This window comes from Bufo bufo, chromosome 2 (genome assembly GCF_905171765.1).
Source record: "Bufo bufo chromosome 2, aBufBuf1.1, whole genome shotgun sequence".
NCBI lineage: Eukaryota > Metazoa > Chordata > Amphibia > Anura > Bufonidae > Bufo > Bufo bufo.
In genome coordinates this window covers 278843557-278866633 of record NC_053390.1, presented here as the reverse complement: position 1 = coordinate 278866633, position 23077 = coordinate 278843557, and the positions used below count along the sequence as shown (strand labels likewise).

At 42.9% G+C, this 23077-nt stretch overlaps 1 protein-coding gene across 6 annotated transcripts in view; it reads right to left on the bottom strand.

The window, feature by feature from the left end:
- Positions 1–23077, bottom strand: part of GIT2 (GIT ArfGAP 2) — a 114478-nt gene that overhangs the window by 37085 nt on the left and 54316 nt on the right. For all 6 annotated transcript variants that reach the window (XM_040416582.1, XM_040416577.1, XM_040416579.1 and 3 more), the window contains exons 11-14: positions 21310–21407; positions 21056–21167; positions 17263–17405; positions 14082–14231 (exon numbers count right to left, since the gene is read on the bottom strand). In XM_040416582.1, coding sequence (XP_040272516.1) covers positions 14082–14231; positions 17263–17405; positions 21056–21167; positions 21310–21407 — 503 coding nt within the window. The remainder of the gene's footprint in view (positions 1–14081; positions 14232–17262; positions 17406–21055; positions 21168–21309; positions 21408–23077) is intronic.

The window sequence follows — 23077 nt, the reverse complement described above, 5'->3', positions numbered from 1 at the left end:
CAGTTGTCCGTAAGGACAGGTCTTATTTTTTTCACAGACTGGAAAAACGGATCACGGACACGGAAGCCAAACGGTGCATTTTCCGATTTTTCCACTGACCTATTGAAAGTCAATGGGTCCGCGAAAAAAAAAACGGAAAACGGAACAACGGCCGCGGATGCACACAACGGTCGTGTGCATGAGGCCTTAAAGTTGTTGTATATGCCAAACTAGGCAAAAAGAAGTTCCATTAGTTATTTCTCTAGTTTTATGTAACAAAAGCTAACTTCCATAGGGCTGAATGGAGTGGCAGTGACACATGCAGACCACAACTTCATGCATACCTGTGGACTGGGAACCCACCTCATGATCAGTGGGGGTCCCAGCAGTCTGAGCCCCTGTGTTCATACATTAGCTATCATGCAAATCACTGATAATCCCTTTAAACAGATACTATTTTTTTCATTAAGTTATGCTATAAAAACTTCATAGTTTATCATTTATAAGGATTTTCCAGGTTTTATAAAAATAAAGGTCTGGCTCCTAGCAGCCAACACCACTTACTGAAGATGGATTTTTGGTGGTGGTGGTTGCAGGCTTTTAATTTTACTGGCTCATACAATGGCCAAAATACACTTCTGTATAAGCTCTAAGACCTACTGAGAGATCATACAGCACTCAAACTTCTATGGACCTTAATGTACATCTCTGTAGCTCTCCTACAGAATCCAACAAAAAACGGGAATTTTTATGGCATCCTTCAGACACTACCTTATGGATCCAGAATAGGTACCGTTTAAGCCATAAAAAAAATGATCTGATGATCTGTCAGGTTTTCTATGCCACCCAATCAGATGGCAGCACTGGATAAAAGTGTAGATCAGAGATGCCCAACCTGCGGCCCTCCGGCTGTTGTAAAACTACAACTCCCACAATGCCCTGGCTGTTTAGGCATGCTGGGAGTTGTAGTTTTGCAACAGCTGGAGGGCCGCAGGTTGGGCATGCCTGGTGTAGATGCTAGTTCTGAAAAAACAATGCTGTCACAACTCAAGGCCTGCTTCTCATCGCCCACACAGGGTAAGGCTAAGTTCACACGAACGTGTGTGATCTGTGGCCGTATTGCGGCCCGCAAATCGCGGGCCGCAATACACGGCCACAGTTCTGTGTGAATTCCGCATCACGGATGCGGACCCATTCACTTCAATGGGTCCGCAAATCCGGAATCGCGGAACGGCCGCACGGGACGGGACCCCTCGGAAGCACTTTGGAGTGCCTCCGTGGGGTTACGTCCCGTACTTCCGTTCCGCTAAAAGATAGAACAAGTCCTATCTTTTTGCGGAACGGCCGGATCGCGGACCCATTAAAGTGAATGGGTCCGCGATCCGATGCGGCTGACCTACGGCCGGCGATCGTGTATTGCGGCCCGCTATTTGCGGCCGCAGCACAGGCACGGGTCACACACGTTCGTGTGAACTCGGCCTAATACTTGCATACACACTCCTGCAGGAATACCCATCACTCTGTGTGGGGCTCAGGACTCAAAGGCTCCGAGTCTTGGCAGCATTTAAATAACTGTTTACTTAAAGAGGTTGTCCAAGACAATAAACAATCTTGGACAAGACCCTGACTGGCATAAAATACTAAATAATGCTATATTTACCTCTTTCTTTGGCGTCATATTCTGTACTGCCGGTCCTGCCACTGCTTGCTTACAGACCGCCCCGCCCCAGTGACATGCAGGTATACAGCGGTAGACTGCTGAGGACAGCAAGGGTCCATTCAGACGTCCGCAAAATGGGTCCGCATCCGTTCCGCAAAAAAATAGAACATGTCCTATTCTTGTACGCAATTGCGGACAAGAAAAAGCATCTTCTATAAGAGTGCCGGCGGCTGTGCGGTCTGCAAAATGTGGAATGCACATTGCCGGTGTGCGTGTTTTGCGAGTCCGCAAGACACATACGGACGTGTGAATGGATCTTTATTGGCAGCTTTGATGTGCTGCGTGTCAGTTTCAGTGGCATTTTTTTTTATTCTACACCAATCAGGGACTTTTTATCTCGGACAACCCCATTAAAATATGGAAGTAACATTTTTTTTCCAGCCCCAAATGTCAGGACCATGATGCTTTTCACCAAGGTGTCCATGATACTTATTGTAGCCTAGAAGATTTCTATTACCCATCAGAGCTTTACAGAGGAATTGAAGTAACAACAAAGGAAAACTCCCATCAACCTGATCTTCAGATGTGTGACAGAACAAAAAATAAAAATAAATCACATAACAAAAGTTTAATCTCAGACTACCCCAGATTTCCAGAACAAAAAGGCTCTATAAAAACCTTAAACACTTTTGGTTCTGGTCTAAATTCTCTACACTGGAAATCTCATAAAATTCTGGGTACGTGGTCACTGATCTGAAGGGTCTTATACTTAAAATATTATGGCACAGGTTTTCTGGATTTCCCCTTATATATTGTAGTTTTTTCAAATAAACTTTAACATCTCTATCATATCTGACAAAGTTTGTTAAAATTTAAAGTGTACCTAAACTTTTAAATATAAGAAAAAAAAAGGGATTTCAGCTCACCCACCGTCCTCCTTCGCCGTGCACAGATCCTGGACCAGGAATCAATCAAAAAGTAGAAAAAAAATCCAGCAGCAGGCTCAGGATAAAATCCAATTTCTTTATTTCTTCATTGTAAAATTCATAGGCTGACCAGACAGGCAAGGTCTACACGTTTCGACTGTACGTCTTAGTCATGACCACATTGTGTTAACACATACTCTGGTTTAAAAATCCTCTATTGCGATGAGGCACGCTCCCAGCCTGGTGCCGAATAATAATCAGCTCCAAGCTAGAGCTGCCTCCAATGGCTTTCTTAATCCTTTCCCGACATATAACGTAATAGTACGTCATGGCGGCAAGTGACTTGCCACATTTTGACGTACTATTAAGTCATGGTAATCGGGCAGGCACCAGAGTGGTGTGCGCCTGATCACTGCAGGGGCCCAGCAATCCCCGATAGCCGGGCCCCTGCTGTATCTGCCGGCATCACTGTAAAAACCGATGCCGGCGGATTAACCCCTTCTATGCCACGGTCAGCACTGAGGCATAGGAGGTACATGTGGCAGATAATTAAAACTGCAGTAGCGTCTTGGCTGCCATGGTAACAGATCGGAGCCACAGCGATTAAACTGGGACTCCGATCGGAACTCTCCGCTGCCAGCAATGATTGGGGGGGGGGGGGGGTGATTTTAATTGGGGGGGGGGGGGGGGGAGGGGAGGCCGCACTGGCCACCAATGAATTTAAAACTGGGGAGGGTGGGGGATCTGGCCCCTGCTGCCTGGCAGCACCTGATCTCTTACAGGGGGCTATGATACGCACAATTAACCCCTCAGGTGCGGCATCTGAGGGGTTAAATGTACGGATCACAGCCCCTTGTAAGAGATCGAGCGCTGCCAGGCAGCAGGGGGCAGTTATGTACACAGTTCTTAGTATATTCTAAATTAAAGCGTCCCCATCACCATGGGAACGCCTCTGTGTTAGAATATACTGTTGGATCTGAGTTTTCACGATGTGAAAACTCAGATCGGAAAAAGCTTTTTATGCAGACCGATCCGTTCTGAACGGAAGCAAGCGTTTGCATTATAGGTGCGGATCCGTCTGTGCAGATACCAGACGGATCCGCACCGAACGCAAGTGTGAAAGTAGCCTTACATCCCACGTATTGAACGCTGCAGGCAGCCAAATAAATGCCATTATTTGTGTTACAGTTGATATATGATCTGATATTAAAAGCACTTGTCGGATATCAACTGTAACACGAATAATGTCATTTATTTGGCGACCTGCAATGCCTGCAGCGTTCAATACGTGGGATGTAAGTCTGAAAGTGAGAATAAGAAAGCACTTGTTGGATGTCTTCAATCTCAAACTGCTGAACATCTCTGTGCTATCTAGACATTTTAGAGATATTCATCAGGGTGACCTGAAAAGCCTGAGTGTCATGGGTATAGAAAGGCTATTTAAATCCGCACGAGGAGGAGACAAACAGGCGATTGCTGAATAGAGAATCCTTTTTGGATTTTTACACTGAACACGCGAAATCCGAAGGGTATGAATAATCGATATGATTTGATTTAGGAGTACTGACTCGCTCCAGTTTTGTTTGGTTATAATTGAGTAGCATTTTGCATGCATTTTAAGAAAGCTATTGGAGGCAGCTCTAGCTTGGAGCGGATTATTATTCGGCACCAGGCTGCGAGCGTGCCTCATGGCAAGAGAGGATTTTTAAACCAGAGTATGTGATAACACAATGTGGTCATGATTAACCACCTCAGCCCCCATGGCTTAAACACCCTGAAAGACCAGGCCACTTTTTACACTTCTGACCTACACTACTTTCACCGTTTATTGTTCGGTCATGCAACTTACCACCCAAATGAATTTTACCTCCTTTTCTTCTCACTAATAGAGCTTTCATTTGGTGGTATTTCATTGCTGCTGACATTTTTACTTTTTTTGTTATTAATCGAAATTTAACGATTTTTTTGCAAACAAATGACATTTTTCACTTTCAGTTGTAAAATTTTGCAAAAAAAAACGAGATCCAAATATAAATTTTGCTCTAAATTTATTGTTCTACATGTCTTTGATAAAAAAAAAATGTTTGGGTAAAAAAAAAAATGGTTTGGGTAAAAGTTATAGCGTTTACAAACTATGGTACAAAAATGTGAATTTCCGCTTTTTGAAGCAGCTCTGACTTTCTGAGCACCTGTCATGTTTCCTGAGGTTCTACAATGCCCAGACAGTACAAACACCCCACAAATGACCCCATTTCGGAAAGTAGACACCCTAAGGTATTCGCTGATGGGCATAGTGAGTTCATAGAACTTTTTATTTTTTGTCACAAGTTAGCGGAAAATGATGATTTTTATTTTTTTTTCTTACAAAGTCTCATATTCCACTAACTTGTGACAAAAAATAAAAACTTCCATGAACTCACTATGCCCATCAGCGAATACCTTGGGGTGTCTTCTTTCCAAAATGGGGTCACTTGTGGGGTAGTTATACTGCCCTGGCATTCTAGGGGCCCAAATGTGTGGTAAGGAGTTTGAAATCAAATTCTGTAATAAATGGCCGGTGAAATCCGAAAGATGCTCTTTGGAATGTGGGCCCCTTTGCCCACCTAGGCTGCAAAAAAGTGTCACACATGTGGTATCTCTGTATTCAGGAGAAGTTGGGGAATGTGTTTTGGGGTGTCATTTTACATATACCCATGCTGGGTGAGATAAATATCTTGGTCAAATGCCAACTTTGTATAAAAAAATGGGAAAAGTTGTCTTTTGCCAAGATATTTCTCTCACCCAGCATGGGTATATGTAAAATGACACCCCAAAACACATTCCCCAACTTCTCCTGAATACTGAGATACCAGATGTGTGACACTTTTTTGCAGCCTAGGTGGGCAAATGGGCCCACATTCCAAAGAGCACCTTTCGGATTTCACTGGTCATTTTTTACAGAATTTGATTTCAAACTCCTTACCACACATTTGGGCCCCTAGAATGCCAGGGCAGTATAACTACCCCACAAGTGACCCCATTTTGGAAAGAAGACACCCCAAGGTATTCGCTGATGGGCATAGTGAGTTCATGGAAGTTTTTATTTTTTGTCACAAGTTAGTGGAATATAAGACTTTGTAAGGAAAAAAAAAAAGAAAAAATAATCATCATTTTCCACTAACTTGTGACAAAAAATAAAAAATTCTAGGAACTCGCCATGCCCCTCACGGAATACCTTGGGGTGTCTTCTTTCCAAAATGGGGTCACTTGTGGGGTAGTTATACTGCCCTGGCATTTTCCAGGGGCCCTAATGTGTGGTAAGTAGGTAAATGACCTGTGAAATCCTAAAGGTGCTCTTTGGAATGTGGGCCCCTTTGCCCACCTAGGCTGCAAAAAAGTGTCACACATGTGGTATCCCCGTATTCAGGAGAAGTTGGGCAATGTGTTTTGGGGTGTCTTTTTACATATACCCATGCTGGGTGAAAGAAATATCTCGGCAAAAGACAACTTTTCCCATTTTTTTTATACAAAGTTGGCATTTGACCAAGATATTTATCTCACCCAGCATGGGTATATGTAAAATGACACCCCAAAACACATTGCCCAACTTCTCCTGAATACGGCGATACCACATGTGTGACACTTTTTTGCAGCCTAGATGCGCAAAGGGGCCCACATAATTGATCACGCCCCTGTAAGGCTCCATTCAGACGTCCGTATGCGTTTTGCGGATCCGATCCATCTATCAGTGGATCCGTAAAAATCATGCGGACATCTGAATGGAGCTTTACAGGGGTGTGATCAATGACAGGGGGGTAATCAATGACAGGGGGGTGATCAGGGAGTCTATATGGGGTGATCAGGGGTGATCAAGGGGTTAATAAGTGACAGGGGGGGGTGTAGTGTAGTGGTGCTTGGTGCAACATATTACTGAGCTACCTGTGTCCTCTGGTGGTCGATAAAAACAAAGGGGACCACCAGAGGACCAGGTAGCAGGTATATTAGACGCTGTTATCAAAACAGCGTCTAATATACCTGTTAGGGGTTAAAAAAATCACATCTCCAGCCTGCCATCGAACGATCGCCGCTGGCAGGCTGGAGATCCACTCTCTTACCTTCTGTTCCTGTGAACGCGCGCGCCTGTGTGCGCGCTCTCACAGGAAATCTCGCGTCTCGCGAGAGGACGCGCCGGCGCGTCCACCCAGAAGAGCAGGGCCGCCGCAAAGACGCAATCCTGCGTACGGCGGTCCTGAGAAGGTTAAGACGTATAGTCGAAACGCGTAGACCTTGCCTGTCTGGTCAGCCTATGAATTTTACAATGCAGAAATAAAGAAGCCTGCTGCTGGATTTTTTTCTACTGTTTTGATTTATACCTAAACTTTTAAGTACACTATATTAAAACTTATAGCATATGGTAAAAAAGAATATTTGTACTTCCCTTTGATTATTTTGGGCCTTTTTCAGGTGCCTATTTGCTGTGCATGGGAGTACAGGCTCTCTCCCTGCGGCCGTACTGTAAGCGGTACACAGGCAGGGAGATGCTCCATAACACAGCGCTGCTCCTGTTTGTACCAGCGTTGCTCACTAAAGCCTAGCATACAAGTGCTATGTCAGACTTCAGCAGAGCAATAACAGACAGCAGGAGCGATGTCTTATATCAGCTTCTGCCCTGCGCTCGCTCAGCTCTGCTAATTATTACAGTCCCAAAACACTGCAGAGGGAGAGTAGTAACTTGTACTACTGTAGTGAATGGGTCAATACAAACCTCAGAAACTATTCAAGCATTCTAAAAAGGGAAAAAATTTATATATATCCATGTACCAATGCACATATGTCAACAACTTTAGAGCATTTGCAACTGGATCAATATAATATAGAACAACTGAAGGCCAGGGACCAGAAGTGAACGGAGAGCACACTGCACATTGTCCTCTTCATTCACTGCTATGGTACCTATGAAAATAGTTGAGCGAACAAGCTTGGCTATTTTAAGAAGACCCAAAGCAGGGAATGGAGAGCAAGCTGCACAAGTGCAGCCACACCTCCATTCACCAAAAAAGTCAAAATGGATCCAGCGAATTAAATCTATGAATCTTTATTTCTTCATTTAAAAAATAAAAAAATATGTATAAAACAAGTAATCATCCTGCATAAAATTAACGCGTTTCAACCATAAGACAGGTCTTCTTCATGGATTCATAGTATAAAGTATTCAGATACAGGCATATATACAGTTGCAAGAAAAAGTATGTGAACCCTTTGGAATGATATGGATTTCTGCACAAATTAGTCATAAAATGTGATCTGATCTTCATCTAAGTCAGAACAATAGACAATCACAGTCTGCTTAAACTAATAACACACAAAGAATTAAATGTTACTATGTTTTTATTTTAAAAATGGAAAGATAGACCAGGCACTCTATATATGTAGCCAAAAATCGAGATATTTATTGGATATACATATAATCAATTATTAAAAAATATCTATTGTGACATAGCAGCATATAAAGTAGCACAAAGTAAATTGCAACAGTATCCAATGTGACATAAAAATGTAGCAGCAATGGGTAAATAGTGCAACAATATATCAAATAGCAGCAGTAGTTAAAGTCCAGCCATAAAAAAACTCAATCTAATTGTGCGTTTTTAAATCCAGTATTCCTCCTAAATACGGCAGGGAATGTGGGAGTGTGACTAATAGCAGCACTAATTAAAATCCAACCATGGGGAAACCGCAAAAGTCTTTGCATATAGTGATCTTCCTATGTTCCGGATCCAAATGTCTTAATATTCACAGTTCCACTCCTGGCTCACTGTACTAGCGCATGCATATAAGTCACCAATCTTTTCAATATGACAGGAGAGACCAGCAGGTACAATGCGGTAAGCACCCGCGGTGGTGTCCCATCAACTTGTAATTGCTGATTCAATGTTACCTTAATCTGGTCGCTTCACCTTTCTAAATGCGGACTCGGTGATTTGTAATAGAGCAGATGTCAGCTGACTCTGTGTCCAGTATCGTCGGCGGGTTATGCGCTCAGTGAAGACAAACATCGCCGGAGCTTTCGTTTCAGAAACTTAGTTCTAATCCAGGGGAGACTCTTTGCCAGCATGCCGGTGCAAGGTGTAGCCCATACGCGTTTCGGGGATGTGGCCCCTTCCTCAGTGGTAACTTTGCAGTGTTTCCCCTCCTCCTTTTAGATTCTAATCCAAGTGAGTATAAAAAGCTGTACCGGAATCACACAGTGTCCCACAGGTAAAATGTAAAACCCGGGTTTACCATGGTGCAGCTCCTATGCGTTTCCTATGCGTTTTTTATTATCAAGTTGCGTTTTTTATATACCATAACTGCTTAAATACAATATAAAACACAATGGATATTAGATAAATGTCAAATATATTCAATTTCACTAAAATATACAATAAAATCGTCATTTATTGCCCAATGCAGCCAAAAACGTTGAAAAGGCTGTACCGGAATGTATTCAATTTCACTAAAATACACATTTAATCCTCAATACAGCCACAGACGTAGAAAAACTGTACTGGAATCACACTCGTCGAACAGGTAAATGTAAAACCCAGATTTCCCATGATGCAGCTCCTATGCGTTTCCTATACAGTTTTTATTATCAAATTACGTTTTTTATACCAAAGAGTCCGGCGATGTTTGTCTTCACTGAGCGCATAACCCGCTGACGATACTGGACACAGAGTCAGCTGACATCTGCTCTATTACAAATCACTGAGTCCGCATTCAGAAAGGTGAAGCGACCAGATTAAGGTAACATTGAATCAGCAATTACAAGTTGGTGGGACGCCACCGCGGGTGCTTACCGCATTGTACCTGCTGGTCTCTCCTGTCATATTGAAAAGATTGGTGACTTATATGCATGCGCTAGTACAGTGAGCCAGGAGTGGAACTGTGAATATTAAGACATTTGGATCCGGAACATAGGAAGATCACTATATGCAAAGACTTTTGCGGTTTCCCCATGGTTGGATTTTAATTAGTGCTGCTATTAGTCACACTCCCACATTCCCTGCCGTATTTAGGAGGAATACTGGATTTAAAAACGCACAATTAGGCTACTTTCACACTTGCGTTAGGAGCGGATCCGTCTGGTGTCTGCACAGACGGATCCGCTCCTATAATGCAAACGCTTGCATCCGTTCAGAACGGATCCGTTTGCATAACCATGAACAAAAAAAAATAATTTTTTTTTATGATAATGCAAACGGATCCGTTCAGACTTTACATTGAAAGTCAATGGGGGACGGATCCGTTTGAAAATTGAGCCATACTGTGTCATCTTCAAACGGATCCGTCCCCATTGACTTCCATTATAAGTCTGGACGGATCCGCTCGCCTCCGCACGGCCAGGCGGACACCCGAACGCTGCAAGCAGCGTTCAGGTGTCCGCTCACTGAGCGGAGCGGGGGCTGAGCGCTGGCAGGCGGATGCATTCTCAGTGGATCCGCCTCCATTGAGAATGCATCAGGGCTGGACGGCTGCGTTCGGGACCGCTCGTGAGCTCCTTCAAACGGAGCTCACGAGCGGACACCTGAACGCAGGTGTGAAAGTAGCCTTAGATTGCGTTTTTTTATGGCTGAACTTTAACTACTGCTGCCATTTGATATATTGTTGCACTATTTACCCATTGCTGCTACATTTTTATGTCACATTGGATACTGTTGCAATTTACTTTGTGCTACTTTTTATGCTGCTATGTCACAATAGATATTTTTAAATAATTGATTATATGTATATCCAATAAATATCTCGATTTTTGGCTACATACACTGCGTGCAGAATTATTAGGCAAATGAGTATTTTGACCACATCATCCTCTTTATGCATGTTGTCTTACTCCAAGCTGTATAGGCTCGAAAGCCTACTACCAATTAAGCATATTAGGTGATGTGCATCTCTGTAATGAGAAGGGGTGTGGTCTAATGACATCAACACCCTATATTTGGTGTGCATAATTATTAGGCAACTTCCTTTCCTTTGGCAAAATGGGTCAAAAGAAGGACTTGACAGGCTCAGAAAAGTCAAAAATAGTGAGATATCTTGCAGAGGGATGCAGCACTCTTAAAATTGCAAAGCTTCTGAAGCGTGATCATCGAACAATCAAGCGTTTCATTCAAAATAGTCAACAGGGTCGCAAGAAGCGTGTGGAAAAACCAAGGCGCAAAATAACTGCCCATGAACTGAGAAAAGTCAAGCGTGCAGCTGCCAAGATGCCACTTGCAACCAGTTTGGCCATATTTCAGAGCTGCAACATCACTGGAGTGCCCAAAAGCACAAGGTGTGCAATACTCAGAGACATGGCCAAGGTAAGAAAGGCTGAAAGATGACAACCACTGAACAAGACACACAAGCTGAAACGTCAAGACTGGGCCAAGAAATATCTCAAGACTGATTTTTCTAAGGTTTTATGGACTGATGAAATGAGAGTGAGTCTTGATGGGCCAGATGGATGGGCCCGTGGCTGGATTGGTAAAGGGCAGAGAGCTCCAGTCCGACTCAGACGCCAGCAAGGTGGAGGTGGAGTACTGGTTTGGGCTGGTATCATCAAAGATGAGCTTGTGGGGCCTTTTCGGGTTGAGGATGGAGTCAAGCTCAACTCCCAGTCCTACTGCCAGTTTCTGGAAGACACCTTCTTCAAGCAGTGGTACAGGAAGAAGTCTGCATCCTTCAAGAAAAACATGATTTTCATGCAGGACAATGCTCCATCACACGCGTCCAAGTACTCCACAGCGTGGCTGGCAAGAAAGGGTATAAAAGAAGAAAATCTAATGACATGGCCTCCTTGTTCACCTGATCTGAACCCCATTGAGAACCTGTGGTCCATCATCAAATGTGAGATTTACAAGGAGGGAAAACAGTACACCTCTCTGAACAGTGTCTGGGAGGCTGTGGTTGCTGCTGCACGCAATGTTGATGGTGAACAGATCAAAACACTGACAGAATCCATGGATGGCAGGCTTTTGAGTGTCCTTGCAAAGAAAGGTGGCTATATTGGTCACTGATTTGTTTTTGTTTTGTTTTTGAATGTCAGAAATGTATATTTGTGAATGTTGAGATGTTATATTGGTTTCACTGGTAAAAATAAATAATTGAAATGGGTATATATTTGTTTTTTGTTGAGTTGCCTAATAATTATGCACAGTAATAGTCACCTGCACACACAGATATCCCCCTAAAATAGCTAAAACTAAAAACAAACTAAAAACTACTTCCAAAAATATTCAGCTTTGATATTAATGAGTTTTTTGGGTTCATTGAGAACATGGTTGTTGTTCAATAATAAAATTAATCCTCAAAAATACAACTTGCCTAATAATTCTGCACTCCCTGTATATAGAGTGCCTGGTCTATCTTTCCATTTTTCTATCATTTGCCTGTGGCTGGGTGGGCCACTAAGACCAAGAGCACCTGTTCCATATTGTCCAGCTGGAGTGATCCAGAGATATTTTATCTATGTTTTTATTTTAACACACCATGTAAACATTCACAGTGCAGGTGGAAAAAGTATGTGAACCCCTGGATTTAATAACTGGTTTAACCTCCTTTAGCAGCAATAACTTCAACCAAACGTTTCCTGTAGTTGCAGATCAGACGTGCACAACGGTCAGGAGTAATTCTTGACCATTCCTCTTTACAGAAATGTTTCAGTTCAGCAATATTCTTGGGATGTCTAGTGTGAATCGCTTTCTTGAGGTCATGCCACAGCATCTCATTCGGGTTGAGGTCAGGACTCTGACTGGGCCACTCCAGAAGGCGTATTTTCTTCTGTTTAAGCCATTCTGTTGTTGATTTACTTCTATGCTTTGGGTCGTTGTCCTGTTGCAACACCCATCTTCTGTTGAGCTTCAGCTGGTGGACAGATGGCCTTAAGTTCTCCTGCAAAATGTCTTGATAAACTTGGGAATTCATTTTTCCTTCGAGGATAGCAATCCGTCCAGGCCCTGACACAGCAATGCAGCCCCAAACCATGATGCCCCCACCACCATACTTCACAGTTGGGATGAGGTTTTGATGTTGGTGTGCTGTGCCTTTTTTTCTCCACACATAGTGTTGTGTGTTTCTTCCAAACAACTCAACTTTGGTTTCATCTGTCCACAGAATATTTTGCCAGTACTGCTGTGCAACATCCAGGTGCTCTTGTGCAAACTGTAAACGTGCAGCAATGTTTTTTTTGGACAGCAGTGGCTTCCTCTGTGGTATCCTTCCATGAAATCCATTCTTGTTTAGTGTTTTACATATCGTAGATTCGCTAACAGGGATGTTAGCATATGCCAGAGACTTTTGTAAGTCTTTAGCTGACACTCTAGGATTTTTCTTCACCTCATTGAGCAGTCTGCGCTGTGCTCTTGCAGTCATCTTTACAGGACGGCAACTCCTAGGGAGAGTAGCAGCAGTGCTGAACTTTCTCCATTTATAGACAATTTGTCTTTCCGTGGACTGATGAACAGCAAGGCTTTTGGAGATACTTTTATAACCCTTTCCAGCTTTATGCAAGTCAACAATTCTTAATCGTAGGTCTTCTGAGAGCTCTTTTGTGCGAGGCATCATTCACATCAAGCAATGCTTCTTGTGAAAAGCAAACCCAGAACTGGTGTGTGTTTTTTTTATAGGGCAGGGTAGCTGTAACAAACACTTTCAATCTCATCTCATTGATTGGACTCCAGTTGGCTGACACCTCACTCCAATTAGCTCTTGGAGATGTCATTAGTCTAGGGGTTCACATACTTTTTCCACCTGCAATGTGAATGTTTACATGGCGTGTTCAATAAAAACATGGTAACATTTCATTCTTTGTGTGTTATTAGTTTAAGCAGACTGTGATGGTCTATTGTTGTGACTTAGATGAATATCAGATCACATTTTATAACCAATTTGTGCAGAAATCCATATCATTCCAAAGGGTTCACATACTTTTTCTTGCAACTGTATGCCTGTATCTGAATACTTTATACTATGAATCCATTGATTTTACTCGCTGGATCCATTTGGACTTTTTTGCTCCATCTACGTTGGGTGTGAACACAGCCCGGATCCGTGCAGAGCAGGTCACAGCACCTTTACCACTTGAGAGCTGGACTTTGTTCTATCTACAACCCCTCCATTCACCACTGTGGGAATTCCAAAAATATATGCAAATGAGCCTCTAGGAGCAACAGGGGCGTTGTCGTTACTCCTAGAGGCACAGCTCTCTCTGCAACTGCTGCATCCTCTGCACTTTAATTGACAGCACCAGGCAGTATAAACGTGATAACGTCTTGCTGCTTTCAGCTGAAGGTAGCAAGAAAACTAAGATAAAAAAAAAATACAAGAATACATTCTCCAGTTAGTATGTATTCCAGGAACTAACGGCAATGGAAATTTAATGTCCATACACATTAGTAAATGTCATGTTACAAACCTGAAATAAATGGTGCTGTGCATATGCATTGGATACACACTGGTAGGATACTATGCTTCTATGTATACTTGTATGCAGCAGTAGTACATAATAAACCAGTTACCTTTTTCCGCATTATCCGAAGCTCATCGCTGAGATTGTTATTCACTTTCATTAACTGTTGTATTTTTGCTTCCGATGCAGTCAGGGCATTTTTAACTTCAAGAAACTCTTGTACTGTAAATGTACCATCAGATAACTCGGATTCCAAGCTCTAGAGGCAAAATACATATATAGAAATAGGGTTATATATCATAGGAGTTGTAAATGGCAAAATATGGTTCATTCCAAGAGAGTATTAAAATGAGACACACAATTTCTTAGAAGTGAAAAATGAAATGTAGTGGGGTCTAAGTAAAAGTTAGATCTTCTCCTGGCTTCTCCCTTACCTACCATAGGCCCGAGAACCGACCCTTCCTTCTAGATCTCTTGCTTCCTAGTGAAAGATCATACTATAAAGGAGGGGGGGAGTGAAGGATGAGTAAACCAGGCAAAATTATCTATTCCTTCTAACAAGAATCCACCTAAACTGTTATTTCCACCTGATGGAAGCGATTCCTATCTCTTCGTAAAGCTGCCACACACACACAATACAAAATTAAATACCATAAGCTACATGTAGTTGTAGATCTGTTCATTTAAACATCTAGGCGTGACATTTACTGTGTAGGGGAATTTGCCTCCAATGACTAAGAATAGTTGCCCCATCCACAACATAGGTGACGAAAGTATGTTTGCTGGGGACCCAACCATTCACTAGAAAGGGTGTCCCAAATTTCCATTTCATCCTCAATGCATGACCACGGTGAGGTGGAGTTTAAATGGAGCAGTGTTTGAGTATGTGTGTTTTCTCTATTCAAAGTCTAGTTTGACTTTGAGGTTGGGCGCCTGACAGAGAAAGATAAGTACAGTGATTGGCTGTTAAACATTGTAGTGCCCTGGAGAAGGGATACTTTGAAGTCTGGACGTTTGTGGACATTTGCCCCCGTTTCCCTTATGCAAAGTCATCAACTCCCTACTTTACTTTTACAGGGTTAACTTGCATTAAAGGGAGTCTGTCACCACAATTTGCCCTTATAGACCACTTACATAGCACTATAGCATAACTATAGATCAGTCAAATGGTACCTTTGTCTTTTTGTTTGGATGTTCACCAGGGGCAAAAAACGGAGTTTTATTCATATGTAAATGAGGGCTCGCAAGTGCCCAGGGGCGGCGTTCGGGCTGTAAGTGCCCAGGCCGCTCTGCCTTCTTCTCACATAACCCCTCCCCAGCCTGTTGCTTGGCCCACCCTGTAAGCCTCTTACGTCATCCAGTGTACTGGCCGATATCCCGCATGCGCACTTCATGGAATGATGCTGCTGCCCACAATGGTCATCACAGTGCGCATGCGCGGGCGGGATATCGGCCAGTACACTGGATGACGTAAGAGGCTTACAGGGCGGGCCAAGCAACAGGCTGGGGAGGGGTTATGTGAGAAGAAGGAAGAGCAGCCTGGGCACTTACAGCCCAAACGCCGCCCCTGGGCACTTGCGAGCCCTCATTTACATATGAATAAAACTCAGTTTTTGCCCCTGGTGAACATCCAAACAAAAGGATCATTTCACTGATCTATAGTTATGCTACAATATTATGTAAGTGGTCTATAAGGGCAAATTGTGGTGACAGACTCCCTTTAACTTATACTGTTTAATACTGTGCAACTGCATGTAATTTCATTTATATGTATGTTGTCATATATATATCCTGCTCATTTGCACTATATTTGCACAGCACTGAGGAAAGAGTTAATGAATATTTTTGGAACTTTCTAGATAATAATTAGGAGCTGGTAATTTTCTATATCTACCATAAGGTTTAAAGGGGTTATCCAAGACCTATAATGCCCCCCCATACGCCTGGGCCCCTTACAGCGGTTGTACTTACCTCGCTCCCCGACACCCATGTCACTTCTGATGCCAGCACGGCCGCCGCTGCGCGGGGTTTGGGGGGTTAATAGCAGGCCGTGAAGGGGACTAGCCTCACTAGCATCACCCGCAAATACTTTATCATGAGGATAATATTTGAAGTCGGTTTTGCTTTAGTCTGCGTTGGAGTACTTTATGCCACATTTATCAAATATCGTATGATGTTTGATAAATGCGTCTCATCCTTAAACCTAACACTTTTGTCTAGAAAAGCCAATCCAGTTTTCCTACTCCATCCTCCTCCTGGAGTTAGGAGTTAAACTTTTAAAAAAAGCCAGAATAATTATTTAGAATTATTTTGGGCTACAAACATTTTACAATAGGTTTTTTGAAAATATTTTGCTTCATTTTGGCTTCAACAGCTTCTGTATTACACAACACTCACGCTGCAAAGTGCCATTGAAGTTTGATTTGTTCATAAATAAGCTTAGAAGACTGATCAGTAAGGCGATCGTGTTATGTCCGTATCTGGATGCTTCTGGGTCCGTGGGACTGTACAACAAAATAAAAATAAAAAAAAATAAAAAAAAAACACAGGACATATGCTATCTTTGTCCGCAACATGTGGATCTCAGGCTCATTGAAGTCAATGGGTCCACACTGCGATGTAGGGTGCACACGGCCGGCACCCATGTTCTGCGGATCCATACATAGCCTTTAATCGTGAACATAGTTATTATTAGTGTGTACAATTCTTTGCCATTTTCAGTGGCTTGAATTTGGAATCTGAACATTCTTTTCTACACCAAGAGGCAGAAACCACATCCAACTTAAAAGGATGGTCATGGAGTAATTAAAAAGAACAAAAAAAACAGCTGACACTCACCTGGGCAATCCTCCACCCTGACGTTCCGACGGTGCCCAAGTCCCGGTTGTGCTCCACTTCTTGCTGGCGTATCAGCATAACAGAAAATGTCAGGGAATGCTACTCTGCCTAATCAGCCTTCACAGCCATTTCCCGATGTGTAGAGACAGGAGCAGGAAGTGGAGTGCAGTGACCCGGTCCCTGTCCAGGGGATTGGTGAGGTGAATATAATATTTTTTATTTTTTAACCATTTCGTTGCCATTCAAGATCTTATTTTTATTTCTACTGGAATACTCCTTAAACTGTTTCTTATAATACATCCAGCCTATACATCCCTCTGGAAGCAAAACACACGGGCAACACAACTCACAGTCCTGACAATTTGTTTTAGTGTGTAACTGTGCCCTCTCCATTATTTGTCTTTCACAGTCAAATACTGTATAATATTAAGATGAATATACATAAAATATACCTTTTCCCTATTAGAATTGGGTGGAACATTCTCCAGATCTGTTTCTTCATCAGATGCGACACTATCATAGTCAGGCTGGTCGTTATCTTGGCTTTCGTTGCTATGTTGATTGCTTATACTTTTTAAGACCAATTCCACATTATCTATAATTGATGACATACAAGATAATATTAAGAATCATTGAGCTCGAGAAAAAATATAGAAAAAATATTCACTTCCCCTGGATGAAGACAATCTTAATGTTAATTATATATAGCACACATTTCAGGCAATTCAATGCTATGTTCAGAATTCACACCAAAGGAGTTTGATAAAAAGTGCAAGTCCACCCAGGAATAGCCTAGTTGTCACAAAAATCTAGTATTTATAAATGTCATTTTTAGGTCTTCTGCAGATACCACAGCATGGATTGACCAAGGTTTGTGCTGCATGCCAATCAAATAGGGAAGGATAACCAGAACGTAACCGTCTGCTCGGCTCCCGTAGACCATACAGGATCGACTTGTAATCAATAGGAGCCGCAGTCCGAGCCTCAACAGATCTTATTGATTTACATTAAGAGCGTTGCAACAGTCGATTCTGTGCAGTGCACTAGAGTCTAGGAGAAAGGACACGGTTTCCTCTCCATTATGTAAGCGCCGTACAGACTGGGCTGCAATATCTGCGGAAGACAGGTAAATAAATGAATTGTACTACGAAAATATTCAGCATGGCATATTTTTTTAATACACTTACAGGTATGCCTTGAAGTTCTCTAGTTACATTTATAGAGATTGAGAAGTTCTGGCAGGAGCCGCCATCACAGATTCCAAAAAAAAAAAAAAAGGGACAAAATACCACTGCAGGCAGAGGTATTTTTTCTTGGAAAATGCTGGTATCCATGCTAGAAACTTGATGGATCCCATTATAGTGAATAGGATCCGTCAAGCACTAGCAATGTCTGGCATATGCCGGATTGTGCACTTAGCCTAAAAATCTTATTTTACATTGTTGGATCTTAACAAGGTTCCAAGTAGAGCTTCAACATGCAATAAGAAGAAATGAGAGCGAGACAAAAAAATTTTGAGCATTCAATTAATTAAAAAGAACTATTAAACTGAAACAGGTTGTTTTTCAGCTGATCCAAATTTTAGGACCACATGCCTTTAAAAAGGCCAAATCTGTGTAAAGATGTGAATTCATTGTCATTTTCTGTCAGGTAGTCACACGTTGTGATGGCAAAGGCAAAAAAACTCTCCCTTTTTGAACGTGGTCGGGTTGTTGAACTGCATAAGCAGGGTCTCTCACAGGGCGCCATCGCTGCTGAGGTGGGACGCAGTAAGACAGTCATTTGGAATTTCTTAAATAATCCTGAGGGTTATGGAACAAAAAATTTCATCAGCACTGAGCCGGAGGATCCAATTGGCTCTCCGTCAAGACACTGGACGATCCTCGACCCAAATTAAGGCCCTTACTGGTGCTGACTGCAGCCCCATAACCATCAGCCGGCATCTGAGACTGAAGGGCTTCAAAAACAAAAAACGTCTTCAAAGACCTCGTCTCCTTGAACGCCATAGAACTGCTCGTTTGGACTTTGCAAGAGAGCACCAAACATGGGACATTCAAAGGTGGAAGAAGGTTTATTCTGATGAGAAAAAATGTAACCTTGATGGTCCTGATGGTTTCCAACGTTACTGGCATGACAAGCAGATCCCACCTGAGATGTTTTCTACACGCCACAGTGGAGGGGGCGCCATAATGGTCTGGGGTGCTTTTTCCTTCAGTGGAACAATGGAGCTTCAGGAAGTGCAGGGGCGTCAAACGTCCGCTGGCTATGTCCAGATGTTGCAGAAAGCATTCCTCATGACTGAGGGCCCTCGTCTGTGTGGTAACGACTGGGTTTTTCAACAGGACAATGCTACAGTACACAATGCCCGCAGGACAAGGGGCTTCTTCCAGGAGAATAACATCACTCTTTTGGCCCATCCTGCATGTTCCCCTGATCTAAAGCCAATTGAGAACCTTTGGGGATGGATGGCAAGGGAAGTTTACAAAAATGGACAACAGTTCCAGACAGTAGATGGCCTTCGTGCGGCCGTCTTCACCACTTGTTCCCACTCACCTCATGGAAACGCTTGCATCAAACAAATTTTTGAAGTGATAAACAATAACGGCCGAGCTACTCATTACAGAGTTCATGTTTGGAAGTTGGATTTCTGTTTTTTGGGGGGGGGTTAGTTTTTTTTTTGGAGGTGTGGTCCTAAACTTTTGATCAGCTGTTTCAGTTTATTCGTTGTTTTCATTAAATTGAATGCTCAAAAAATGTTTTGTCTCACTCCCATTTCTTCTTGTTGCATGTTGAAGCTCTACTTGGAACCTTGTTAAGATCCAGCTATATAATATTATATAATAATATATATATATATATATATATATATATATATACATATACACACACATACACACACACACACATATATATACACACACACACACACACTCACCTAAAGAATTATTAGGAACACCTGTTCTATTTCTCATTAATGCAATTATCTAGTCAACCAATCACATGGCAGTTGCTTCAATGCATGTAGGGTTGTGGTCCTGGTCAAGACAATCTCCTGAACTCCAAACTGAATGTCAGAATGGGAAAGAAAGGTGATTTAAGCAATTTTGAGCGTGGCATGGTTGTTGGTGCCAGACGGGCCGGTCTGAGTATTTCACAATTTGCTCAGTTACTGGGATTTTCACGCACAACCATTTCTAGGGTTTACAAAGAATGGTGTGAAAAGGGAAAAACATCCAGTATGCGGCAGTCCTGTGGGCGAAAATGCCTTGTGGATGCTAGAGGTCAGAGGAGAATGGGCCGACTGATTTAAGCTGATAGAAGAGCAACGTTGACTGAAATAACCACTCGTTACAACCGAGGTATGCAGCAAAGCATTTGTGAAGCCACAACACGCACAACCTTTAGGTGGATGGGCTACAACAGCAGAAGACCCCACCGGGTACCACTCATCTCCACTACAAATAGGAAAAAGAGGCTACAATTTGCACGAGCTCACCAAAATTGGACTGTTGAAGACTGGAAAAATGTTGCCTGGTCTGATGAGTCTCGATTTCTGTTGAGACATTCAAATGATAGAGTCCGAATTTGGCGTAAACAGAATGAGAACATGTATCCATCCTCTGATGGCTACTTCCAGCAGGAAAATGCACCATGTCACAAAGCTCGAATCATTTCAAATTGGTTTCTTGAACATGACAATGAGTTCACTGTACTAAAATGGCCCCCACAGTCACCAGATCTCAACCCAATAGAGCATCTTTGGGATGTGGTGGAACGGGAGCTTCGTGCCCTGGATGTGCATCCCTCAAATCTCCATCAACTGCAAGATGCTATCCTATCAATATGGGCCAACATTTCTAAAGAATGCTATCAGCACCTTGTTGAATCAATGCCACGTAGAATTAAGGCAGTTCTGAAGGCAAAAGGGGGTCCAACACCGTATTAGTATGGTGTTCCTAATAATTCTTTAGGTGAGTGTATATAATAAATATATATGCAGTTTGCTCCACAGCTTTAGGCCTCATTCAGACTTGCATGTTTTGGCCAGTGTTTTTCAACAGCAAGAAGCAAAAGCAAATAAACAGGAGAGGTGCAAATCTTTGCCTTATACTTTGTGTTTGGGTCCCACTTCTGGTTTTGGCTGACAAATACTGACCAAAATACAGACCACGTGAGAGTGGCCTTACACAGATTTTATATGTTTTAAAACCAAACACATTCAAGCGAGTACTTTTTTCGAATTACCTTTGGGTGCTACGACTGAATTTCCTTGTTGTCGCCTTTTGGCGTCACTTAAAATGTCGATTACCAGGGTGGCAAATTCATGGGCATTGAAACGGGCCAATTTCTGCCTTCCCTAAAATACACAACGGGGTCCGATAGTAAAAACTACAATGAGCGAGTAGGTGTTTTAAAAATAGCTTGAAACCTGTGATATGTCATTTGGCTGTCAAACTACAAGCGAGGAGCACAAGCAAGATGTTAATATCAAACGTTACCTGGTTACGCGTCGAGGAATACTCAGGATTCACAGGAAGGAAAGGTACTACAGTGGTCTCTGTGACAAGTGTGCTATGGTTCTGAGTAGCTATCCAAACTGTAAGAAAATTAGGCAAATTTCAATCGAAGAAGAAGGTGGAATTTGCTATATCCTACTATCACATGTATACATGCACTTTCAGGTTTATTTTGGTGGAACAAAAGAAAAAAACATTAATTCTTTAATGTTTAAAAAAAAAAAAAAAAAACACCCACAAAGGGCCAGAAGCACTGCTTTGAGCACTCTGCACCTTAAGCTTTCATCAACTCTGTTCTGCTGTCCAAGCGCGTGGCGTACAGATCCATAAAGTATCCGGGATCCGTACTCCATGCGCTCAGACAACCAAGCAGAGGGTGATGAAAGCCTACAGTGCACAGTGCTCAGGGCAGTGCTTCTGCTGGTCCAGGTACCCTTTAAGAGGATCCACATTCTGTATTTTTGTTTAAAGCGGTTTTCTGAGATTATGATATCACTTACTTATCCTCAGGAATCAGCGGTTTGAGGTGGCTATGCTTGGTATTGCAATGCAGCCTCATTCACTGCATCCAGACCATGCGACTGATTAATAAGAAGTCACTGGCCTAGGAAGAGGTTGCAGCTGATCTGCTCCAACTCCCAGCACCCCTGCCGATCCGATATTGACAACCTATCCCGAGGATAGTTCATCAATCTCAAAATCTCAGACAAACGCTTTATTTGCCTTTTTCTTGATAAACAATGTGAAAACTACATTGGTCGAACTGATAATGGACATTGTTAATCAACTTAAAAGTGTCAATAGAATATGGGGAGTGTTGAACCACTGAGACCCCATACAGATCAAGAGAATGTTTCCCCAAAATCAAGCCAGTGTCTATAGAGAGTGACAAAAACAGAAAGCTTTGCTTATTCTTTTAATCTCCATAAACTTTTCTGGCCATCTCCTCCTACTTGACCTGGCTTTAGGCCTCTTTCACACTTGCGTTGTCCGGATCCGGCGTGTACTCCACTTGCCGGAATTACACGCCGGATCCGGAAAAACGCAAGTGTACTGAAAGCATTTGAAGACGGAACCGTCTTCCAAATGCGTTCAGTGTTACTATGGCACCCAGGACGCTATTAAAGTCCTGGTTGCCATAGTAGTAGCGGGGAGCGGGGGAGCGGTATACTTACAGTCCGTGCGGCTCCTGGGGCGCTCCAGAATGACGTCAGAGCGCCCCATGCGCATGGATGACGTGATCCATGTGATCACATGATCCATGCGCTTGGGGCGCCCTGACGTCACTCTGGAGCGCCCGGGGAGCCGCACGGACGGTAAGTACACTGCTCCCCCGCTCCCCGCTACACTTTACCATGGCTGCCAGGACTTTAGCGTCCCGGCAGCCATGGTAACCACTCTGAAAAAGCTAAATGTCGGCTCCGGCAATGCGCCGAAACGACGTTTAGCTTAAGGCCGGATCCGGATCAATGCCTTTCAATGGGCATTAATTCCGGATCCGGCCTTGCGGCAAGTGTTCCGGATTTTTGGCCGGAGCAAAAAGCGCAGCATGCTGCGGTATTTTCTCCGGCCAAAAAACGTTCCGTTCCGGAACTGAAGACATCCTGATGCATCCTGAACGGATTACTCTCCATTCAGAATGCATTAGGATAATCCTGATCAGGATTCTTCCGGCATAGAGCCCCGACGACGGAACTCTATGCCGGAAGACAAGAACGCAGATGTGAAAGAGCCCTTAGAGGAGCAGCTG